This window comes from Lactuca sativa, chromosome 7, assembly GCF_002870075.4.
Source record: "Lactuca sativa cultivar Salinas chromosome 7, Lsat_Salinas_v11, whole genome shotgun sequence".
Taxonomy (NCBI): Eukaryota; Viridiplantae; Streptophyta; class Magnoliopsida; order Asterales; family Asteraceae; genus Lactuca; species Lactuca sativa.
Window position 1 is genome coordinate 6,381,063 of NC_056629.2, and position 18,777 is coordinate 6,399,839.

At 32.1% G+C, this 18,777-nt stretch overlaps 1 protein-coding gene and 4 non-coding genes across 6 annotated transcripts; 4 read left to right on the forward strand and 1 right to left on the reverse strand.

Moving 5' to 3' along the window:
• Positions 1 to 278: 278 nt before the first annotated feature.
• LOC111912898 (small nucleolar RNA Z199) lies at positions 279 to 363 on the forward strand. Its single transcript, XR_002857372.1, has one exon. It is a non-coding gene; the product is annotated as a small nucleolar RNA Z199 (small nucleolar RNA).
• Positions 364 to 426: 63 nt separating this feature from the next.
• On the forward strand, positions 427 to 504 carry LOC111912901 (small nucleolar RNA SNORD18). Its single transcript, XR_002857375.1, has one exon. It is a non-coding gene; the product is annotated as a small nucleolar RNA SNORD18 (small nucleolar RNA).
• Positions 505 to 608: 104 nt separating this feature from the next.
• Positions 609 to 710, forward strand: LOC111912899 (small nucleolar RNA R64/Z200 family). Its single transcript, XR_002857373.1, has one exon. It is a non-coding gene; the product is annotated as a small nucleolar RNA R64/Z200 family (small nucleolar RNA).
• Positions 711 to 791: 81 nt separating this feature from the next.
• LOC111912900 (small nucleolar RNA Z221/R21b) lies at positions 792 to 885 on the forward strand. Its single transcript, XR_002857374.1, has one exon. It is a non-coding gene; the product is annotated as a small nucleolar RNA Z221/R21b (small nucleolar RNA).
• Positions 886 to 15,403: 14,518 nt separating this feature from the next.
• LOC111912884 (uncharacterized) lies at positions 15,404 to 18,187 on the reverse strand. Of its 2 annotated transcripts, none has more exons than XM_023908620.2 (7): positions 18,045 to 18,187; positions 17,215 to 17,545; positions 16,534 to 16,627; positions 16,320 to 16,441; positions 16,011 to 16,160; positions 15,836 to 15,928; positions 15,404 to 15,687 (listed from the first exon to the last, which is right to left on the reverse strand). In XM_023908620.2, the coding sequence occupies exons 2-7, from the start codon at positions 17,527 to 17,529 to the stop codon at positions 15,628 to 15,630; spliced, it is 834 nt and encodes a 277-aa protein (XP_023764388.1). In that variant the 5' UTR covers positions 17,530 to 17,545; positions 18,045 to 18,187; the 3' UTR covers positions 15,404 to 15,627. The 2 variants fall into 2 exon arrangements, with proteins under 2 accessions (XP_023764388.1, XP_023764389.1); XM_023908621.2 differs by having other exon boundaries at positions 17,215 to 17,510; positions 18,045 to 18,177.
• Between the last annotated feature and the right edge of the window lie 590 nt (positions 18,188 to 18,777).

The following is an 18,777-nucleotide window of genomic DNA, read 5'->3' on the forward strand; positions in this document are numbered from 1 at the left end:
AGGTAAACGGCTTAGTTAATCTATTATCGCTTTATGACTCTAAAAAATAAAATTCGTTCAAATGCAACAGGTTACAGTGGGCCAGAAGCCCAGTCTAACTTATCAACTAGGGTCTAGGGTTTCTTTCATTCACAGTTTTACACCATAAACCATACGTTTCCTCTATAAAACCTACCACCGGCGTTTTCAGCTTTCATCAGCTCATACAGTGTCGTGCTCTACCGTCTACAGGTAATCTGGATGTTTTTAGATAGATGGAGTATTATTCTTGTTCTTTTCGTCAAGTGATGAGAGAAATAACTGCAACAAAATGATCGAACTTTGTGTTCGTGATTACCTATAGTATTTAAGTCTCTGATGTTGAACAATTGATTAGATTTGTGTTTATGATCTTATTTTTATTTACGTTCATCGTTCGTGTAATTGGAGATATGATGATCAATTCATTGGTCCGTGTTTCTGAATTTACCGTGACCGACAACTTATTAACCAAACTCTGATCTCCATTCTCCATATTCGATCTTATTTCCTTTTCTCGTTACTTTGGGCGTATTTTTATTGTTTTGGCTTTTCAAAATCCAATGAGTTATGTCTGTTTTGTTAAAATTTATCTGCTTTGATGATCTATGAAACCAATCACATGTCAGACTTCAGAGATTCCTTTAAATAAAGGAATCAATGAGATTGTAGTTCATAAGTCTGAGCAGTTGTAGTACTTTTAATATTGAAAAGCGAAGTTCAACGTATTCCGAGTTGTATTTTGTTTATGCAAAGGTTGATTGATAGATAGGGGGCAGTGATGATAAACTAGGAAAGTCATGCACCACTCTGATATTCATTGTGATCGACAAACTTTCTCATTACCCATATTTTGTATCTGAGCCCATTCTTTTATTCTAAACTAAAATATCATGCCTATTTTTGTTTGATAAATGATATTTTCCTTTTAATTTTTTTTTGTTGACTGTGATTGAACAAGAGAGGATCCAGATGATGGGATTTCTCTAAGGAGTTATCAAACCATGATGCGGACCGTATGGCTTTAACTAGCATTTGGGGATAAATATTTGGTTTCTGATGGTCCTTCTCTTTATCATCAAACATGACTTAAATCATTCATTGATGAAACAATCAACCGTTAATGACAGGTTATAAACTTAAATTTTAAGATCTGAAACTTCTAAGATGTTTCGTCGGAACCTCTGTAAGTATAATGTTGAATGATAAAAATGACTATTTTACCTTCTGATTAAAAATAATAATAAATATCCAATAAAACTTTCAAAATTTTGAGAAATTGATATTTACTTATAAACATTTAAACCACCATATGTTCATAATTTTAAAATATAGGTTGGGCATAACTCTTGTCTTCTTCACTATAGCGTTTATGAAAAAATGTTGACCATTTTTCCAAAAGCTAATGACTCTGATGTGAACCTCCAAAAGAGGCTGAATCTCTAAGAATATGTACATGGTTCCTCTGTAAACACACAAATAATAATAAGGGTAAGTTACACCAATATAAGGGTAAGTTACAGTATTGGTCCCTAGTGCACATGCCGGAAAGCATCTTTAGTCCTTATTTTTAAAAATTAATTCGGACCGTCCCTGAGTTTCTTATTTCTTGCTTGCTTGGTCCTTATTGACATGAAATGACTATTTTACCCTTAGTATTTTTTTTCATTTTCTTTTAATTACTTATCAGTTTTAAATTTAAAAAATAAAAAAAGAAATCAAATATTCCTTTTGTCTTTCATTTCCCCATCTCTGGAACAAGGTTCTCCATAAATAACCCACCACCACCTATCACCGCCTGCACCTCCGACACCGCCACCTGTCACCGTCATGTCATCAGGCACCACCACCTATCACCTTCATCTCCTCGAGCACAACCATCTTTCACCTCCAATACCTTCTCTCACTAAAACATAATTCAAAAACTTTACACCTTTTGAAAATAAATATGAACACAGGTGAAGGAGATCGGTCTTAGCAACGTCGATCTAGAAACCCTAGCCAATGGAGATCGATGGCAGTGCATAAGTGAATGAGATCTACGACTTCATACGTAGGTTTGAAATCCTAAGAGGCGGCGGCGATGGTGTTACTGAAAGCTAGATATGTGACCACCTTTCACTTCAGGCGACGCCTGAAGTACCACCCTTCATCTGAACTCCGGTCAAACCCTTCTTCTCTGCACCACTGTCGTTGTGTTCTCCCTCACCCTCACCGATAGAAAAGGAAGAACAAATCTGCTATTTTCTACCTTCATCTTTGATTTTAAACCCTAGTTCCACCTCTACCTCAGTTCCAAACCCTAGATCTGATGTATGTTTCGTTGGAGTATTACCTGAGGTTTTCGTGTCGAATTTGTTAGGGAGGAACAAATTTTATTCAGTTTACAAAGGGGTTTTATGGGGCAGATCAGTTGTGGAAGTGTGTGAGTGTGAAGAGTTGCAAGGCTGAGGAAGGTAAGTTTCCGGTGGTTCTGCAGTCTCCCTGTGGTGGTTCAGACCGTGGTAGTGTTAATTTTCATTGACGGTGGTGATTAAGTGTTCTTCAAACAGTAGACAGAGAGAGAGGGTTTGCCGGAGATGGTGATGGATGCAAAGAGGGTTCACCGGAGATGGTGATGGATGCAGAGAGGGTTCATCTTAAGGATGAATGGTTGTAGGGAAGGTGGGTTGGGTGGGGAGATGGGTTTGGATATGAATTGGGACCATATTTTTTTTTTATTCTTTTTATTTGTTAATTAATAATAATAACAATAACATAAAATTAATTAGAAAATAAATACATAAAAGGCATTATGGTCCTTTAAAATATGGCAAGGACTGAAGTCACAATAAAGTCACATATTAGGGACGAAGCATGCACATTTACAACAAACGAGGGACGATCTGAGTTAATTTTCAAAAATAGGGATTAAACGTGCTTTTCGGCACTTGGGCGAGAAACGATTGGTGTAATTTACCCTAATAATAATTTTACCAAATTTATCATTTCAGATTAAAGAAACACTCCAATTGAGTGTAAGAAAACTACCAATAGTATGCTTATAACTCACTCCCAACATTCTACAATAAGAAATCTGTTGAGTACCCAAAAAAAGTTCACAAAAACATATTTTTAGTAAAATTCAACTCACCGGAGCACTTTGACAAACACTTGGAACAATAAGAAATCAATTCAAAAAAAGTTCACAAAAGCATATTTTTAGTAAAATTCAACTCACCGGAGCACTTTGACAAACACTTGGAACAATAAGAAATCAATTGAGACTTACATGGTTGTTGGGTTAAGATACAAAATGTATGAGACATGTTGACTCTCCCAGCTTTATTAAGAAGACGAATCATAGAGAAGAAAATGACCTAGAACTAATAAAGCAGATCAAGGTAAGGATTTCGTTACAAAATATTTACTTCAACCGACCAATTACTCAAAAACCGAAAATTCAAATGAAAAGAGTCGTTATAGAAAAATTCGCCTGGTTTCTTCTTTTCCAGTTGTGGTTGGGTTTACCGGCGTGTTAGAGCTTGGCGAGGCGACGATGGGGGCGGCGGTGCTGTGCGAGGTCGATGATGGAGGAGGTGGCAGAAGACTAGAAGGATAATCCAGCGAAAGGTGGGTGTGTTTGTTTATGGAAGCGTGAGTACGAGGTCAAAAGAGGAATGATCGTCTCTTCTTTTTATTCAGATACGCTTTAAAGTCTGAAAGTTTAAGAGGTTTTTAATTAGATTAAGAGGCTTTTATTCATAGGTAACCAAACACACTGAATCTAAAAAATTAAGAGGTTGTTTCTTAATTTTACAATTAAGAGGTTACCAAACAGCCCCTAAGTTTCTAATTATTAAACCTTGAAAAACGTAAATATATAAGAGTTAGTTTAAACAAGAGTTAATGTCATAAAAACCCTTAATTTTTCAGGGTTTTATCGGTTTTACCTAAAGTTGGATTTTATGTCCGTTTTTACCCTTACATTTTCCAAAAAAATTTCAATTTTACCATTTTACCAGTGATAACAAGTTTTATAGGTTACCATTATATTAATTTCGCAAAAAACCCTTAAATTTACTGTTTTTTTTCCGTTTTTACCCTTAAGTTTATAATCTTTTACACTTTTATCCTAAGTATTTTTTTTCATAATATACGTATTCATGCAAAAAAAATCGTGTTAATAAACAAAACAAATGTTTAAATAAATATTGTATTTATATATTTTTTTAATATTATATATAAACACGTTTATGATTGAACAAGTTTTGTTATTGATATGTATATTTTTAAATACATAAAAGTATGTATTTATAACCTATTGACCCATGTTCAAATCCTGACACTACTCAGCCCTTGTGGCCATGGAGGTTCGCCTGCAGTGACTCCAGGACATGAGGCAAAGTCTCATGTTTGCAACGGGGGATTAGTCGGTGCGCGTAAGCTGGCCAGGAAACCCTCGTTAGGGAAGTTCCATTTCCAAAAAAAAAACATATTAATTTGTTTTTTATTACATTTTAAACGGTTTATCTAGGTAAAAAATACCCATATATATATATATATATATATATATATATATATATATATATATATATATATATATATATATATATATATATATATATATATATATATATATATATATAAAATTAAACTTTTTTTTTCGTATATAAATATGATTTTTTCTGCAGGAATATGTATAATATGAAAAAAATATTTAGGGTAAAGTATAAAAAAATTATAAACTTAAGGGTAAAAATGTAAAAATACTGTAAACTTAAGGGTTTTTTTTTGCGAAGATAGTATAACGGTAACCTAAAAAACCTGTTATCACCAGTAAAAGGGTAAAACCGAACATTTTTTTGGAACATGTGAAGGTAAAAACGGACATAAAATTTAACTTTTGGCAAAACCGACAAAACTTTAAAAACTTAAGGATTTTTTCGACATTAACCCTTTAAACAAACATTAAAAACATTTCCATTGAGAGACATGGTATCCATGTTTCATAAACGTTCTTATATTTGTTAAATCCATCTATGAATAGACAGTAATGTTAAGTTAGGATATTCTTTTAGTTTTTACCTATCTCAATTTTGATCGAATAAAGAAAATATGCGTCTCTAAAATTTTCATTACTATTTGGAGATAAATATATTTTAGTTTTTAGGTCTCCTTTGGATATTTGTATAATCCATTATTTTTAGGTACATAATTGTTGGTTATTTTTTAAAACTTAGCGGGTGTTTGGCTAACCTTTTAAAACAACTTATTAGGTTCCACACAACTATAATTAAAAAAATGTTTGGATAAAAATAACTTATTCCGATGGAACCTCTAATAATTTATTTTTTCATAAGTTACCCTTTAGTTTATCTTTTAAATTGGCAAAAGAAGTCTTTGTTTGGACTAGCAAGTCGTCTTCGTTGGACATGGAAGTTGTTGAGTAGGATCAACTATTTCTGGTTTGTGTTTATTTTTAGACTGTAACTAAACGTCTTTTGTTTATTGGTCCTTGTGGTTTATGGAAATCTGTGGATAAGGTGTAAAAAGTTTCTGACTTGTATGGAAGGTACAAAATCGAATAATTTCTGAAGTTTTAGTTCTAAAATTAAGAAATTTTTGTGTTTTTGGTCCTAGAGAAACCTAAAAGGATGATTTTACCCTTCTAATTTCTTTTTTGTATTTTATGTATTTTAATTTTAATTTTTTATCATATAAAAATAGAAAAGAAAAGAATGGACTCTCTCTCTCTCTCTCTCTCCAATGACCAAGAAGATTACGACTCTATACTCTTTCTTTCCTTTTGTATACTCCGGACCCTAAACCCAATGACACCACCATGATCTTCTAAACCCATGGTCATTGGCACCATCGTTGGCCACTGCTGCAGCCCCATTTGGTTCGCAATTTGTCCCGATTAGCCCTCGAATGCCATAACTCACCAGAATTGATTCAATCCACGACTGTGGGTGTTGGCATTATTCCATCTTTACGATTTGAAGCTGGCGGCGATTCTAAACCCAAGTATATCTATTCATCTCACGCTCAAATCGATTCAATCTATAAATGCATTATGGAGTGGCTAGATTCTAAATCTTTCATTTGATTAATCCAGATGGGTTTCTTGGTCAATAAGAAGATAGGAGAGAAATGGAAGTCTTACCCTCCAATAACAGGTTAAGGTCCAACAGAGCCATATGAATTGATTCAACACGGGTCTTGTAAAATATGGGGTTCAGTGCCATAGATATTGCAAATCTAGGGTTTGTAAAGTTAAGATTCAAACTTGCAAATTGATTGTATAGTGTTTGTGTGTGTATCTAAGCATGTGGGTTCATTAGTGTATATGAGTTTTGAATCAGGAAGATGTCGATAGAGAAATGGAAGATGATGCAGATAAAGTAAGATTTTTCATGTGAAATGCAAAGGGGATGATTGCAGGGGCGATCTTGGAGTTTCGGTGCTTATTGAAGTTATGGTGTTCGCCGGAGATCTTGGTTTCTAACGAAGTGCACTCGCATTCAAATTTTTTGTTATTAATTTTTTTTCTTGAGTTACGGCTTTTGTACGAGAGAGAAAGAGAAAATGAAATGGAACAACGTTGGGTGGTTGTTGCACATTTTTATTTTTAATTTGGAGGAGGAGGAGGAGAAGAAGAAGAAGAAGAAGAAGAGACAGAAAGAAAGATAGAAGGTGGTACGGTGGGTGTATTCGTGGAAAGGGGTATGAACTCACCTGTAGTGAGTGGTATGGATGAACTGATGAAACAGGATTGCTAGGTATCAAGTGAAGACTTGAGCACACACAAGGATCCTAGTTAACATATAATGACACATATATGTATCCAATTAGTTTTTAAACAACTAATCAACAAAGTTAAAACAGCCTAGGACATGCTAAACACCTTATATAAGTGTTATAAGTCCCAAAGATTGCATCTAAGTGTTGTAGGACATTACTATTGAGTTTAGGGTTCAAGGAAACCCCCTTAAATGAGTTTATGGTTTTGTGACCATCACTCATTGAGTTTACGGTCGTAAACTCATGCTCCTTTGACCATGATTTGTTTTGAATCCCTACAAGTCCTTTAGAAGCATTTCTACTTGATGGTTAAGCCTTTGGAAGAGATTAGGGCACAAGTTCCCTCCTTTGAGGAGTTTACGGCCCTAAGACCATTTCCTTTTGGGTTTACTACCGTAAACCCTTATGGATTATGGTATTTTGATGTTTTCAAGTCCTAAACATATAAAGGAATGAGTCTAGACTAGTTTCCCAAGCTTGTGAAGGGACTAGGGTCACTTTGGCCCCTAAATTAGGGTTTACGGTCCAAGGTGTTCTTGGACCATAAACACCTTTGATCTTGGGTTTCAATGGTGTTTTCTTGATGTAAATAAGTGTATCAAGCCTTAACATACTCTAGGATAGAAGTACTTACAATATAGAAGCTTGAAAAGGTCCAAAAGTCCAAGAACACTAGTGTGTGTTCTTGGTGAAACTTGAAGAATCAACCTTTTGGAAAGATTTCATGGATAGAAGTGTGTTAAATCATTAGATTAAGTGATATATTAACTTAAAAGGCTAGAAACACTTAATAGATGAAGATCTTGAAGAATTCTTTGGATGATACTTGAGAGAGTTTGAGTTTTTGTTCTTGAAAGTTGGAAAAATGGTAAAAATAACTAAGTGTCACCTTTATACCACTTTCCTTTAGGGTTTATGGCCGTAAAATCCTTGTTTAGGCCGTAAACTCTAAACTTTTGATGTGTCGAGACTTTATTGTTGCACAATAATCCTTAGGGCATCCTCTCTCCTGATATCTCCTAAGTTGTTAATCCTAAAATACTCAAACTTATTCCAAAAAGCTTGAAAGTTTCCAGAAACTGTTCTGATTTCTATTGAATGGAAATGTTGTACATAATAGAAATTTCGGGTTGTCACACTGCATCATGACCTCGACCTTGGTCGGATCGCCTAGAATACCCTTCTGGTTAACAAGGTGCCCTAGAAACTGCACCTCACGCAACCAGAAGTCGCACTTGGAGAACTTTGCGAAAAGTCTCTCCTCCCTCAGTGTCTCCAACGCTTCCCTCAAGTGATCCTCATGCTGCTCCTGAGTCTTGGAATAGACCAAGATATCATCGATGAATACTATTACAGACCTATCCAACGTTGTTCTGCACGTGCGGTTGATGAGATCCATGAACGCAACTGGAGCATTGGTGAGCCCAAAAGGCATCACCACGAACTCATAATGACCATATCGAGTTCGGAAAGTTGTCTTCTGCACATCCTCGTCCCGGACCCGCATCTGATGATAACCCGATCGCAACTCATCAATCCTCGGAAAGGAATAACGGTTCTTCACCGTTACCTTATTCAACTCCCGATAGTTGATACACATACGATGAGACCCGTCCTTCTTCTTCACTAACAGAATCGGGGCTCCCCAAGGTGAACTTCTTGGTAACCATATGACTTTCCTTGATCCAAGTGCCAGTCCTGTGCTTCTGGTAGTATAGGTCTCTAATACCATTCACACCTACTCATACTCGTCCCAAGTATTGTCTCACAGTTCTCTAGGTTGTAACATCCATAAAAATCATTCCAAATTTAAACTTTTTAAGACATTTCAAAACCATTAAACATCACAAACTTGTTTTGTAAAAATAATCATCCATGGGTTAAACCCTAATCAACCAAATGAAAATTTAGCCAATCATGGCCAAAGTAAAAGAAAAACAATATAGTTTAGTAGTATCAAACATTGTCTTAAATGTAAGATGAAAGGAAATTACACTAATCTTCCAAAAATTCTTCAAATCTTCCAAGGCTCTTTTGAGAGAATATGGTGTGTGTTCTTCAAGTCATCCCCCCACCAAAATGGCTCCAATCTCCATCGAAAGGGGGTTGATTTCCGGATTCAAAAAGGGTACCAAAAGTCACCCACCAAGCTTCCACAAATAGAGTCAACAAGTCAAACCCGGAATCAGCTCAGAACAATTCACGCAGACCGCGTGGGTCACGCTGAATGTGAGACTTGGGTCATTAATCATGCATTTTAGCCCAATCTTCACTTCTTCAACTTCAGCCCACAACCATAACTCTTTAGGACCCATTTTCCATTCCAAAGCCTTCTAATGATTGACCCAATACTCCTTAAATTTTCTTGTAGCTCGATTCCGCGTCGCCTCATCATCATCCTTGTCCACAAATTAGATCCAAATTGATCTTCTTTTACGCAAGCACCTAGCCCAATCGCACCACTTCAAGTCCACAAGCAAATCACATTCCTTCATAAGTCCCGCATCCTTCTAAGCCTCCAATAACAAATAGTTTTCGGTAAATCCTGCAATTAAGCTCAAAAGACTAGAAAGCACCCGGTAAAGGAGAAAAATGACAAAAAGAGAAAATATGCATGAAGATTGACTAAAATGAGATGGTTTTAACTAAAAATAAACTATGAAAAGAAGTAATAAAAACGAAACTATCAATTACCTGAAAGAATCATACATGATACTTGGGTTTAATAAACGTGGGGTAAGTCATAATTTTCATTCCGAATAAAATGTGGTTATATATAATTTTCCTAATATATATATATATATATATATATATATATATATATATATATATATATATATATATATATATATATATATATATATATATATACACACACACACCGTGAACACAATTTTTTGTTTTTGCATAGATAGGTTCACTTTTTTCATTCAGTTTCAAAAGAATTTATACACTCTACTGCATTAAGAGAAATAATGCAATTGGGTAGCAGTAAAACTGCTATGCTTTTCAAGATGAGAGTTGTTGTCGTCTTGCATGTATTTAAGTTTGAAATTAAACAAGTTTGACCAAATTCCCTAACTGTAGATTTTGGTGTACAAGATTTGTCAAAAGCTCTTGAAGAATGTGAAAAAACTGTAAAGCAAGTGAGTAATTTGGTTTCTTTATTAATAAAGTATATTCCCTATGTTTTGAAATGTTACTAAAGTCATCTTTAAGGTTTCACTTTGTTGCAGATGTTACTAAAGTCATCTTTAAGTTTTCACTTTCAAAAAATGGACCAAATTTTTGATTTTGAGTAAAACATAAAGACTGAAATTGAAATTTAGTTTTATTAATATATTGGTAATTTACTTGCTATTTATTTAATATGGTAACTTAGCTCTATCAGAAGAATTAAATGAGAAACAAAAGAAAGAAATGAACATGCAAAAAGAAATGAAGACATTAAAAAAATATGTGGAGATCAAAAAAGAAAATTGTGAATGAACTATCATATATGATTATAATAAGATTAGATATTTATGTGAAGAAAAAGAATATACCCTTCAGGTAATCATGATTAAGTTTAAAAATCATATTTTTAGGATTATATTTCTTGATTTTAATTTTGAGTTATTTTTTAGGCTGTATTAATTGAGAAGCAAAACATGGAAGCAAGGCTTTCACAACTTAAGTAAAGGGGGTTGGAGAATAATACCAAAAAGGAATTGGCGGGGAACTACTGTTAGAGAGACCCCATACAACTGTTAGATCTAACGTTTTTTTTATAATAAGAGGAACTGTTGTTAGGGAGACCCCATACAATTGACTAACTCTACTTTAACTTTTGCAATAAAAACCCTATTTGTCTTACTGGACTTGTTTTGCATAGAAAACTACCAAATCAAGTAAAAATGACTAGCCTCTAAAACGAATGAGTGTATGTTGATCGTTTACACTCACATAGACTAATCTCTCAAGCCCCCTACCTACACATACATTCTCCAATGATTTTACAAACACCATTCTACACTCTAAGTATGTAAGAGAAGAAAAACAAAGAATCAACTACAAAAAGTGAATTTGATCAGAGCACTTTGACACCGAATTAACTCCTTTTTATAGGTTTGAGACTACTTAACATTTCAACCTTCTACAAATATGGGACAAAAAACATTCTTCCATATTAGCCATTAATTCAACAAGTTTTTCTTGATTTAGGGACCCCAATCGTTAGGCCATGAGTTCCTTCTCTTCAAACAAAAGTTGCAACCAATTAAATAATGTTATTTTTGGGTTTCTTTAATGTGGTTTAGTTAAATTCATTATATATTTTATTTATTATTTCATTAATTTTATATTACTCCTACTTACTATCCTAATGATAAGATGATGAAAACAATGCATTGCTGATCTAAACAACTTTTGAATTCTTTATTCTCTTTGTTTGTTCCATAAATAGTCTTGAATGTAATCTAGCTTGTTAAATGATATACATTTCATTATTATTTAATTTCATTCGTTTTTTCATGCATAACAAACAATATGTGTTATTACTTAATCCATCGACACAAAGCATCCACACATTTAAATCGAATAATAATAACGATAAATTTCATCACCTCATCCATTCATTTAATTTTATCCAACTAAAGAGACTCTTAGTCTTACTATTATGTTATTATGTTATATTTTTTCAAGTGTCGTTGATAGCACCCTAATTGATTTCGTGCATGTGTTAGGTTTCTAAAATTTGGCCTATCTATGTTATGGATTTTTATTAAAATAAAGGATTTTAGAGCCAATTGCTCTAACTAGCGCTAATTTTAGTATTCCTACTTTTTTTTGAAACGACAAATGATTAAACAGAAGCCTACTCATATATTTCAACGAGCTCCTTTACAGGGCAAACCCAGCCCTCATAGGAGTTTCTAGGGAAAATTTCCCCACATGTGGCACAAGGTTAAGAAGCATCCAAATTGGGTATTCCTACTAACAAACCACAAATTCGAATAATCAATTATACTATCAAACATCACTTGACATAATAGAAGCTTATCTCAAACATAAAAAATATTCATTCTGAAATCGCCAAAGAACCCACAACCCAGCAACTATAATAAATCTTTTAGCCGGTTAAAGTCGACTATCATCAATCCAATCAAAAATTTCCACACATAGGCGATTCAACATCTACCCAGTACCCACACAATCACCTTGCACCATACGGAGGAAGCCAACCTACAATTCCAAAGATTCGATTTTAGTAATTAAATGACATTAAAAGATTCGATTTTAGTAACTAATTGTATACACATGTAAAGAGTGAGTAGATGACATTAAAAGATTCGATTTTAGTAACTAATTGTATACACATGTAAAGAGTGAGTAGATGACATTAAAAGATTCGATTTTAATAAGTGTTATATTATGTATTGTTTAAATTAATTATAATGTTTACATTAACTAAATGTCTAAATTTAATCATAATTATTTTTTAGTTAATATAAACGAAAAAAATATTTTCAAAGGCATATTATCACTAAAAGGTTAACTATATAATTTTATTCTGTGTAACGCGTGGATATTCGCATAGTCTATCATATAACATAGGCAAATTTACTTGTACCAAATTGATTTGAAACTTCCACTACAATTCAATAGTTTTCTATTTTACGTGTACTTATGATTTCAAATTTAAAGTAACTAATTACTACAACTTAATTTTTTTTAACTTATAGTTATTAATTGGTGATGACTTTTTATTTTCCTCTAATTTATACCCATTGTAGCTATATTAATAGTAAATAAGTAGGTTTTGCGCACCAAAAAAATTATGTGTTTGATGAGATTTGTGATTTAAGTATGAATAGTTGAAAAACAAGGTTATTGTTTCTATACATTAAATGCATGTTGATATATATATATATATATATATATATATATATATATATATATATATATATATATATATATATATATATATATATATATAAACACATAAATTTTTTGGTGCGCAAAACCTACTTATTTACTATTAATATAACTACAATGGGTATAAATTAGAGGAAAATAAAAAGTCATCACCAATTAATAACTATAAGTTAAAAAAAATTGAGTTGTAGTAATTAGTTACTTTAAATTTGAAATCATAAGTACACATAAAATAGAAAACTATTGAATTGTAGTGGAAGTTTCAAATCAATTTGGTACAAGTAAATTTGCCTATGTTATATGATAGACTATGCGAATATATATATATATATATATATATATATATATATATATATATATATATATATATATATATATATATATATATATATATATATTCCTTTTATATGATTTGTAAGTGTTTAATATCACTCAAAAATCTCTTAATAATGATTAAACACTTAAATGTTCTATAACTTATATATATATATATATATATATATATATATATATATATATATATATATATATATATATATATATATATATATATATATATTTAATAAACATTTAATGAATAGTTTACTGTAAAAGTGACAATTTTTTGAGTAGACATAAATACAAAATTCACAAATAAAACAAGCTTAAAGGTTTGTGTTGGTTTGAAGTCTTTTAACCATTTCTCAAGCCATTGTTATCATATTAAAACTTTTAATTTGTAAGTTTGTTATATACTAATTTTTTTTATATTTTTATTGGTTTTAATATTTTTTTAATACAATCACTGTATGTTGTGGTTGAATCGTTAATCAGTGGCGAATGCTCTTAGGGGCCAGAAGGGGACATGGCCCCCTTGGGTTTAAGGGTTAGAACAGGTACATATATCGTTATTTAACAATAAAAATTCATCAAAATAACTAATGGCCCCTTGATTGTAAGCTTTACATATAAGTTATTATTTTTTTTTTGGAAAGTTATCAACCAAATCCGAAGACAATATAACTCGTTAACAAAATTACAAATATATCGGAAAATCATAGCAAATCAAAACAATCCTTCTTTCAACTATGTAAATGTTAAACTCTACAAAAAACCATAATCGTATCTAGTTTACAATTAACTCAAGCTTTGAGTTTAAATAAATCAGTAAACCCTAAAAAATAATTGGTACCATCGGAAAAGAATTTCTGAAACCTACCCGAAGAATAACACAGTCATCGGAAAGTTCATGTCTTGACCTTTCTCCATGCGCTCTCTCTGCTTCCTCTCCACCGGTCGCCATATTTCTTTCTTTCTTCGTGAGCTTTCTCTCAACTATGCTTGCTGCCGCTTGAATTTCTCTCTCGTCTCCTCTCTATCAGAAGTTGTAAGTTATCTCTTCCCTCTCAATATCTTTCTATCTCTCACAATTATTAAATAATCGTATTTCTACATGAAAAGACTAAACATACAAAAGTTTAGACTTAAAGTTGCAAACTTTATTATAAAAAAAATCAACTCATTCCGGTAATTATTACGTGTATATAAGATTTCTGTAAACAATAAAAAATCATTAACATCTATTACAATTTATTGGTTAGAAAGTGAAACGGATAAAGTCAAATGTGTATATATACATATGTTGTATTAACAATTGTGTTTTCTTTTTATCATCAAAACCGGTTGTCAATGTACAAAAGCAAATAAATAAAACAATTTGTTATGACATTATAAATATACGTTTAGAATATATAAAGGTTGAAAACTTTTGTTAATTAATTTTGTTATGTATTATTGCGCATCAACATAAATAAACAATATACTCTTGAATGGTTTGTAAATCGGTACAAAAAATTGTTTATATAAATTTCTTTTTGATGTTTTGGTTTCGGCCCCCTAATCATAATGGTCATGCTTCGCCCCTGTCGTTAATGTAAATTATATTAGGTATATGCAAGTCTCTTTTAAAATGCAAATTGTCTATTTTATCACTTAATTATAGTATATGTGTAATGATTCAATAATAATTAGTGGTTCTTAAAAAGTCTTTTTTAACTTATGATAAATGATTTTAAAATTAATGAACAATAAATGTAAATAATAATTGTTAAAAATAGCACTAAATAAACATTATAATCGAAATTAAAAGATGACTGCATAAGTAAAAACTTAAATTAATCGATCATAATAATTGTTAAAAATAGCACTAAATCGATAATTGTATTTAATTTTATTTATGAGCAAGTAACAATAGAAACCATTGAATGATATTGTTCAAAATAGTTGAGATTTTATATATAAAATTAGTGGAAAAACTATTATGTTAAAATTAATGTCAATAGCATAATCATTTTAAATATATAAAATTTCAATATTTTAACAACAAAATTCTAACCTGCGCAATGTGTGGGAATTCACCTAGCTAACTAAAAAAGAAGTTGAAAATTTCTGTAGGTTTTAAATAAACATAGTTAGAGTATTTTTGATCTTTATTATATTAGATAGATATAGATATATAGATACACATTTGAGTGAAAAACTTAGATTATTTATAACAGAGATATTTAAAAGTGTAAGTAATTCGATTATGGCTTTGAAGAATGAGTTCTCACAAGCAAAGAAAAATATGATAAATGATTGAGGAATTCAATGAACCGTAAATACATATTTATAAAGAAATAAATTCTGAAAGCATTGATTCAAATAGATCTAATTATAAACCATCTAATTAAATAAAATGTAGAATTATACATCATCAAAGTAAAACAAAGAGACTCCCTTTTTCCCAATAGATCTAATTCTTTTATTTCATTGTAAATGAATCATACATCATCAGGTTTAATTCTACGCTCTACCAACACTTCCAAAAAATCCGAGCCCTTGAATTCACAAGAAACCCGTTTTCTATTTCTCCAATCTTTCGCCTACCTACCTGCTGCTTTCATAATCATCGGTAGCTTGAGTTTTTTCTACAATCCCCTCCAGTTTCTGGTAATTTAGAGCCAAAACAAACCAACAATAACATTACCAAATTTGTTTTTGTTTCAAGTCATTTATTTGTGTACAAATATACTATTTATTATTACTGTACTATTTTCTTTAGAAGCGTAAATAAATAAATAAAAAAAAAAGGTACCTTGATGGATTTGCTGAGTTGGTCCATTTTGTTTATTATGACATCTGTACGATTCAACCCTCTCTGTTCTTGTGGAGGAGGTCGAGGTGAATTCTTCCAAGTGGCATAAAAAAAAAAAACAAATATTAATTGGTGTTTAAAGACTATAAAATTACATAATTAGTGGATTGATTACCTTCCAATTTCTTGATGCTGATCTTAAAACATTTGATCCGTCTGTAAAAGATCTGGATCTCATTTGTGGTTCACTACCATGTCTCCAACTCCTACCAGTACCACCATCTTGTTGTATTTGTATAACCTTTGAAGCTTCTTTTACTATCACCTAAAAACCATGGCATTAATTCAACTTTTAAAATGATATGTAGCGTGAAATTACTTTTTTCAGAAAAGTAAGGGTAAAATGGCCATTTAATCTCTCTCTCTCTCTCTCTTGCCAAGACAGACATCGTGCTAGCCACTTAATGGGAAAAAAAGCATTTACCTTTCTTAAAAGTTGAGGATTAGAAACACCTTGAATTTGTAATTCATCAACATAAGCAGCTTTCCCTTGTGCTACACTTTCGAGTCTAAAGGTATGGATTCCAAACATGGCTTGCAAGCAACCTAGTAAGAAATTACATAATTGCCATGTTGAATAAGTCATAAAACAAGTGAGATGAGATGAGAGTTTAGGGTGATGTAATACTAATACATACCTTGTTCAATAATGATATCTATTGCTCGAGCAAGAGGTATACGCCTTTCAGAATTTACAACCCCCCAAAAAGGTATAAATGATGGTCTTGACACCTTTAAAAATTAAAACCAAAACTCTCCTTAACATCTATCTATCTACCCTCCATATAAATCAAAGGCTTACGTGCAAAAACAGAGCAACTTACTTTTTTTTGGATATTATAGCATCCGGATTTCATTATTTTCGATCACATCTTTGTACTTTTAATTGCTTTCTTAATAAGACAACGTACTTTGAGAAATCTACTAGGTTATAGTATTGTACTTTCAAAATTTCTTATTGTTAGGATATTATAAATAAATTTATTATACTAAGAAAAGTATACCCAATTGCAGCAGTGAAAATTGCATTGTATTTGGATGAAAGTAGAATTCAATAATAAACAAATCAGCATAATGAAAGTAGGATGTTATACTAAACAAATCAATTAAAACACGTTGTATACTACTTCAAAGTAAAATGCTTAATAGGAATAAATGAAAGTAGGATGCTATAATAAACAAATCCATGAAAGCTCGTTGTAAACTACTTCAAAGTACAATGTTGTAATAGAAAGAAATGAAACAAGGAATGAAAGGGCGTGGTTATTTTTTGCATTAAGATGAAAATCTGAAATTTGGAGTGTAACTTTTCAAAGTACCTTGTAAACTACTTCAGAAGGAGTAACATAGAGTTGTCGTGAAGATATGTCTTTTGAGAGCACATAACATCTCATGGGAAGATAGAGCAGCATGATGACGCCAACTCCCCAAGCTAAAACCAAGATAAGTGATATGGAAATCCATATAATAGTGTCATACATTACAATGCTTGAAGCAAATTCTTCAAAAGAGGCAGAATATAGTATCTCCCATGATACATCATCCCCACCATCCAGTTCAGACACAGGGTCAGCAAGAGGTAATTCCTTTGAAGACCCCACTCTTGGCAGCCCATCTGTATGACCCAAGAACATCCTTCAACCCAAGAATCTAAATATTGTAGATGGTGTTAGCCACCAATTGATACAAACACTTATCACTTATGTTCTTTTATGGATGCTCACAATCCACCAATCATCTATGTAGTAATAATTCAAATCTATGACCATAAACTCATAGAATTTGTAGTAATAAGCAATTACCATATCTCTTCTTATACCAATTAAAAGGGGTGTGAACGTGAAGTTACCATCCCTAATTCTCTCTCGATGATAGGATCCCTAACAGGCCCATCTATTGTCAACATTTCTAATACTTGTATTACTCAATAGTAAGCTAAATACAAATCAAATACCATGCAATTCCACTAATAAAATGATGCCCAACTCAAAACAAGATCAGTATGTTCATCAACGAATCTCATCAATAACAACAGCGACTTTCATCCGATTTATCAGTTAAATGAACAACAAACCGACACCACAGTGTCTAACTATGTGTAAAATCCATATAAAACAGTGAGCAAGAAGGTACCGAATCAATCATTTACCTGAAAAATTTTCGGGTATATCGATAGTTTGCGACGAGACGCTTCGACCATCTACGAAGGTTTTGAATAATTTGAATCAAAGATTTGTGGTAACAGATGTTTATTGTTCATGTGGGGCCTTATATTATAGTATGATTTTTCGATAGAAATGGGTGTTAAACAGTACTTGTTCCCGAGTTGTTCCCGAGTTTTTTTTTTTTTTTTTTTTTTTATGTAAATTCATTAAAGGGAAGGGAAAGAAAATTTTGACAGAAAGAAAGGGTGGTGAAGAAAAATATTAATTGTTCTGTGTTCCCGAGTTCGAAGGAAATGAAAGGAAAAAAGAAGAAAATTTTTAGTTTTTGTGTTCCCGAGTTAGGAGGAAAAAAAAATAAAACTTAAAATTTTCCTTCCCCTCACTTTCTTCCCAAATCCGCCCAATTTGGGAGGAAAATTTGGAAGGAAAATATGACTCTAAAATCCTTCCCCTCCCCTCACTTTCTTTCCATTAATGAAACTCGAGAACACGATTTTCCTTCGACACCCCTCACTTTCCCTCCGTATCCTCCCATTTTTCTGCTAAAGTAGAACTCGGGAACAAGGTTAAAGTAGGCTTCAAAAGAGGTGAAATACTGAGCTTGAGGAATCCATCTTTGAGAAAAGGGGGATGATTCATCCACTGAGTTTTTTTTATCAATCCAAGGAGGGAATAATATGTGGACAATTATATTAAATTTTAGATGTTAAAGATAAA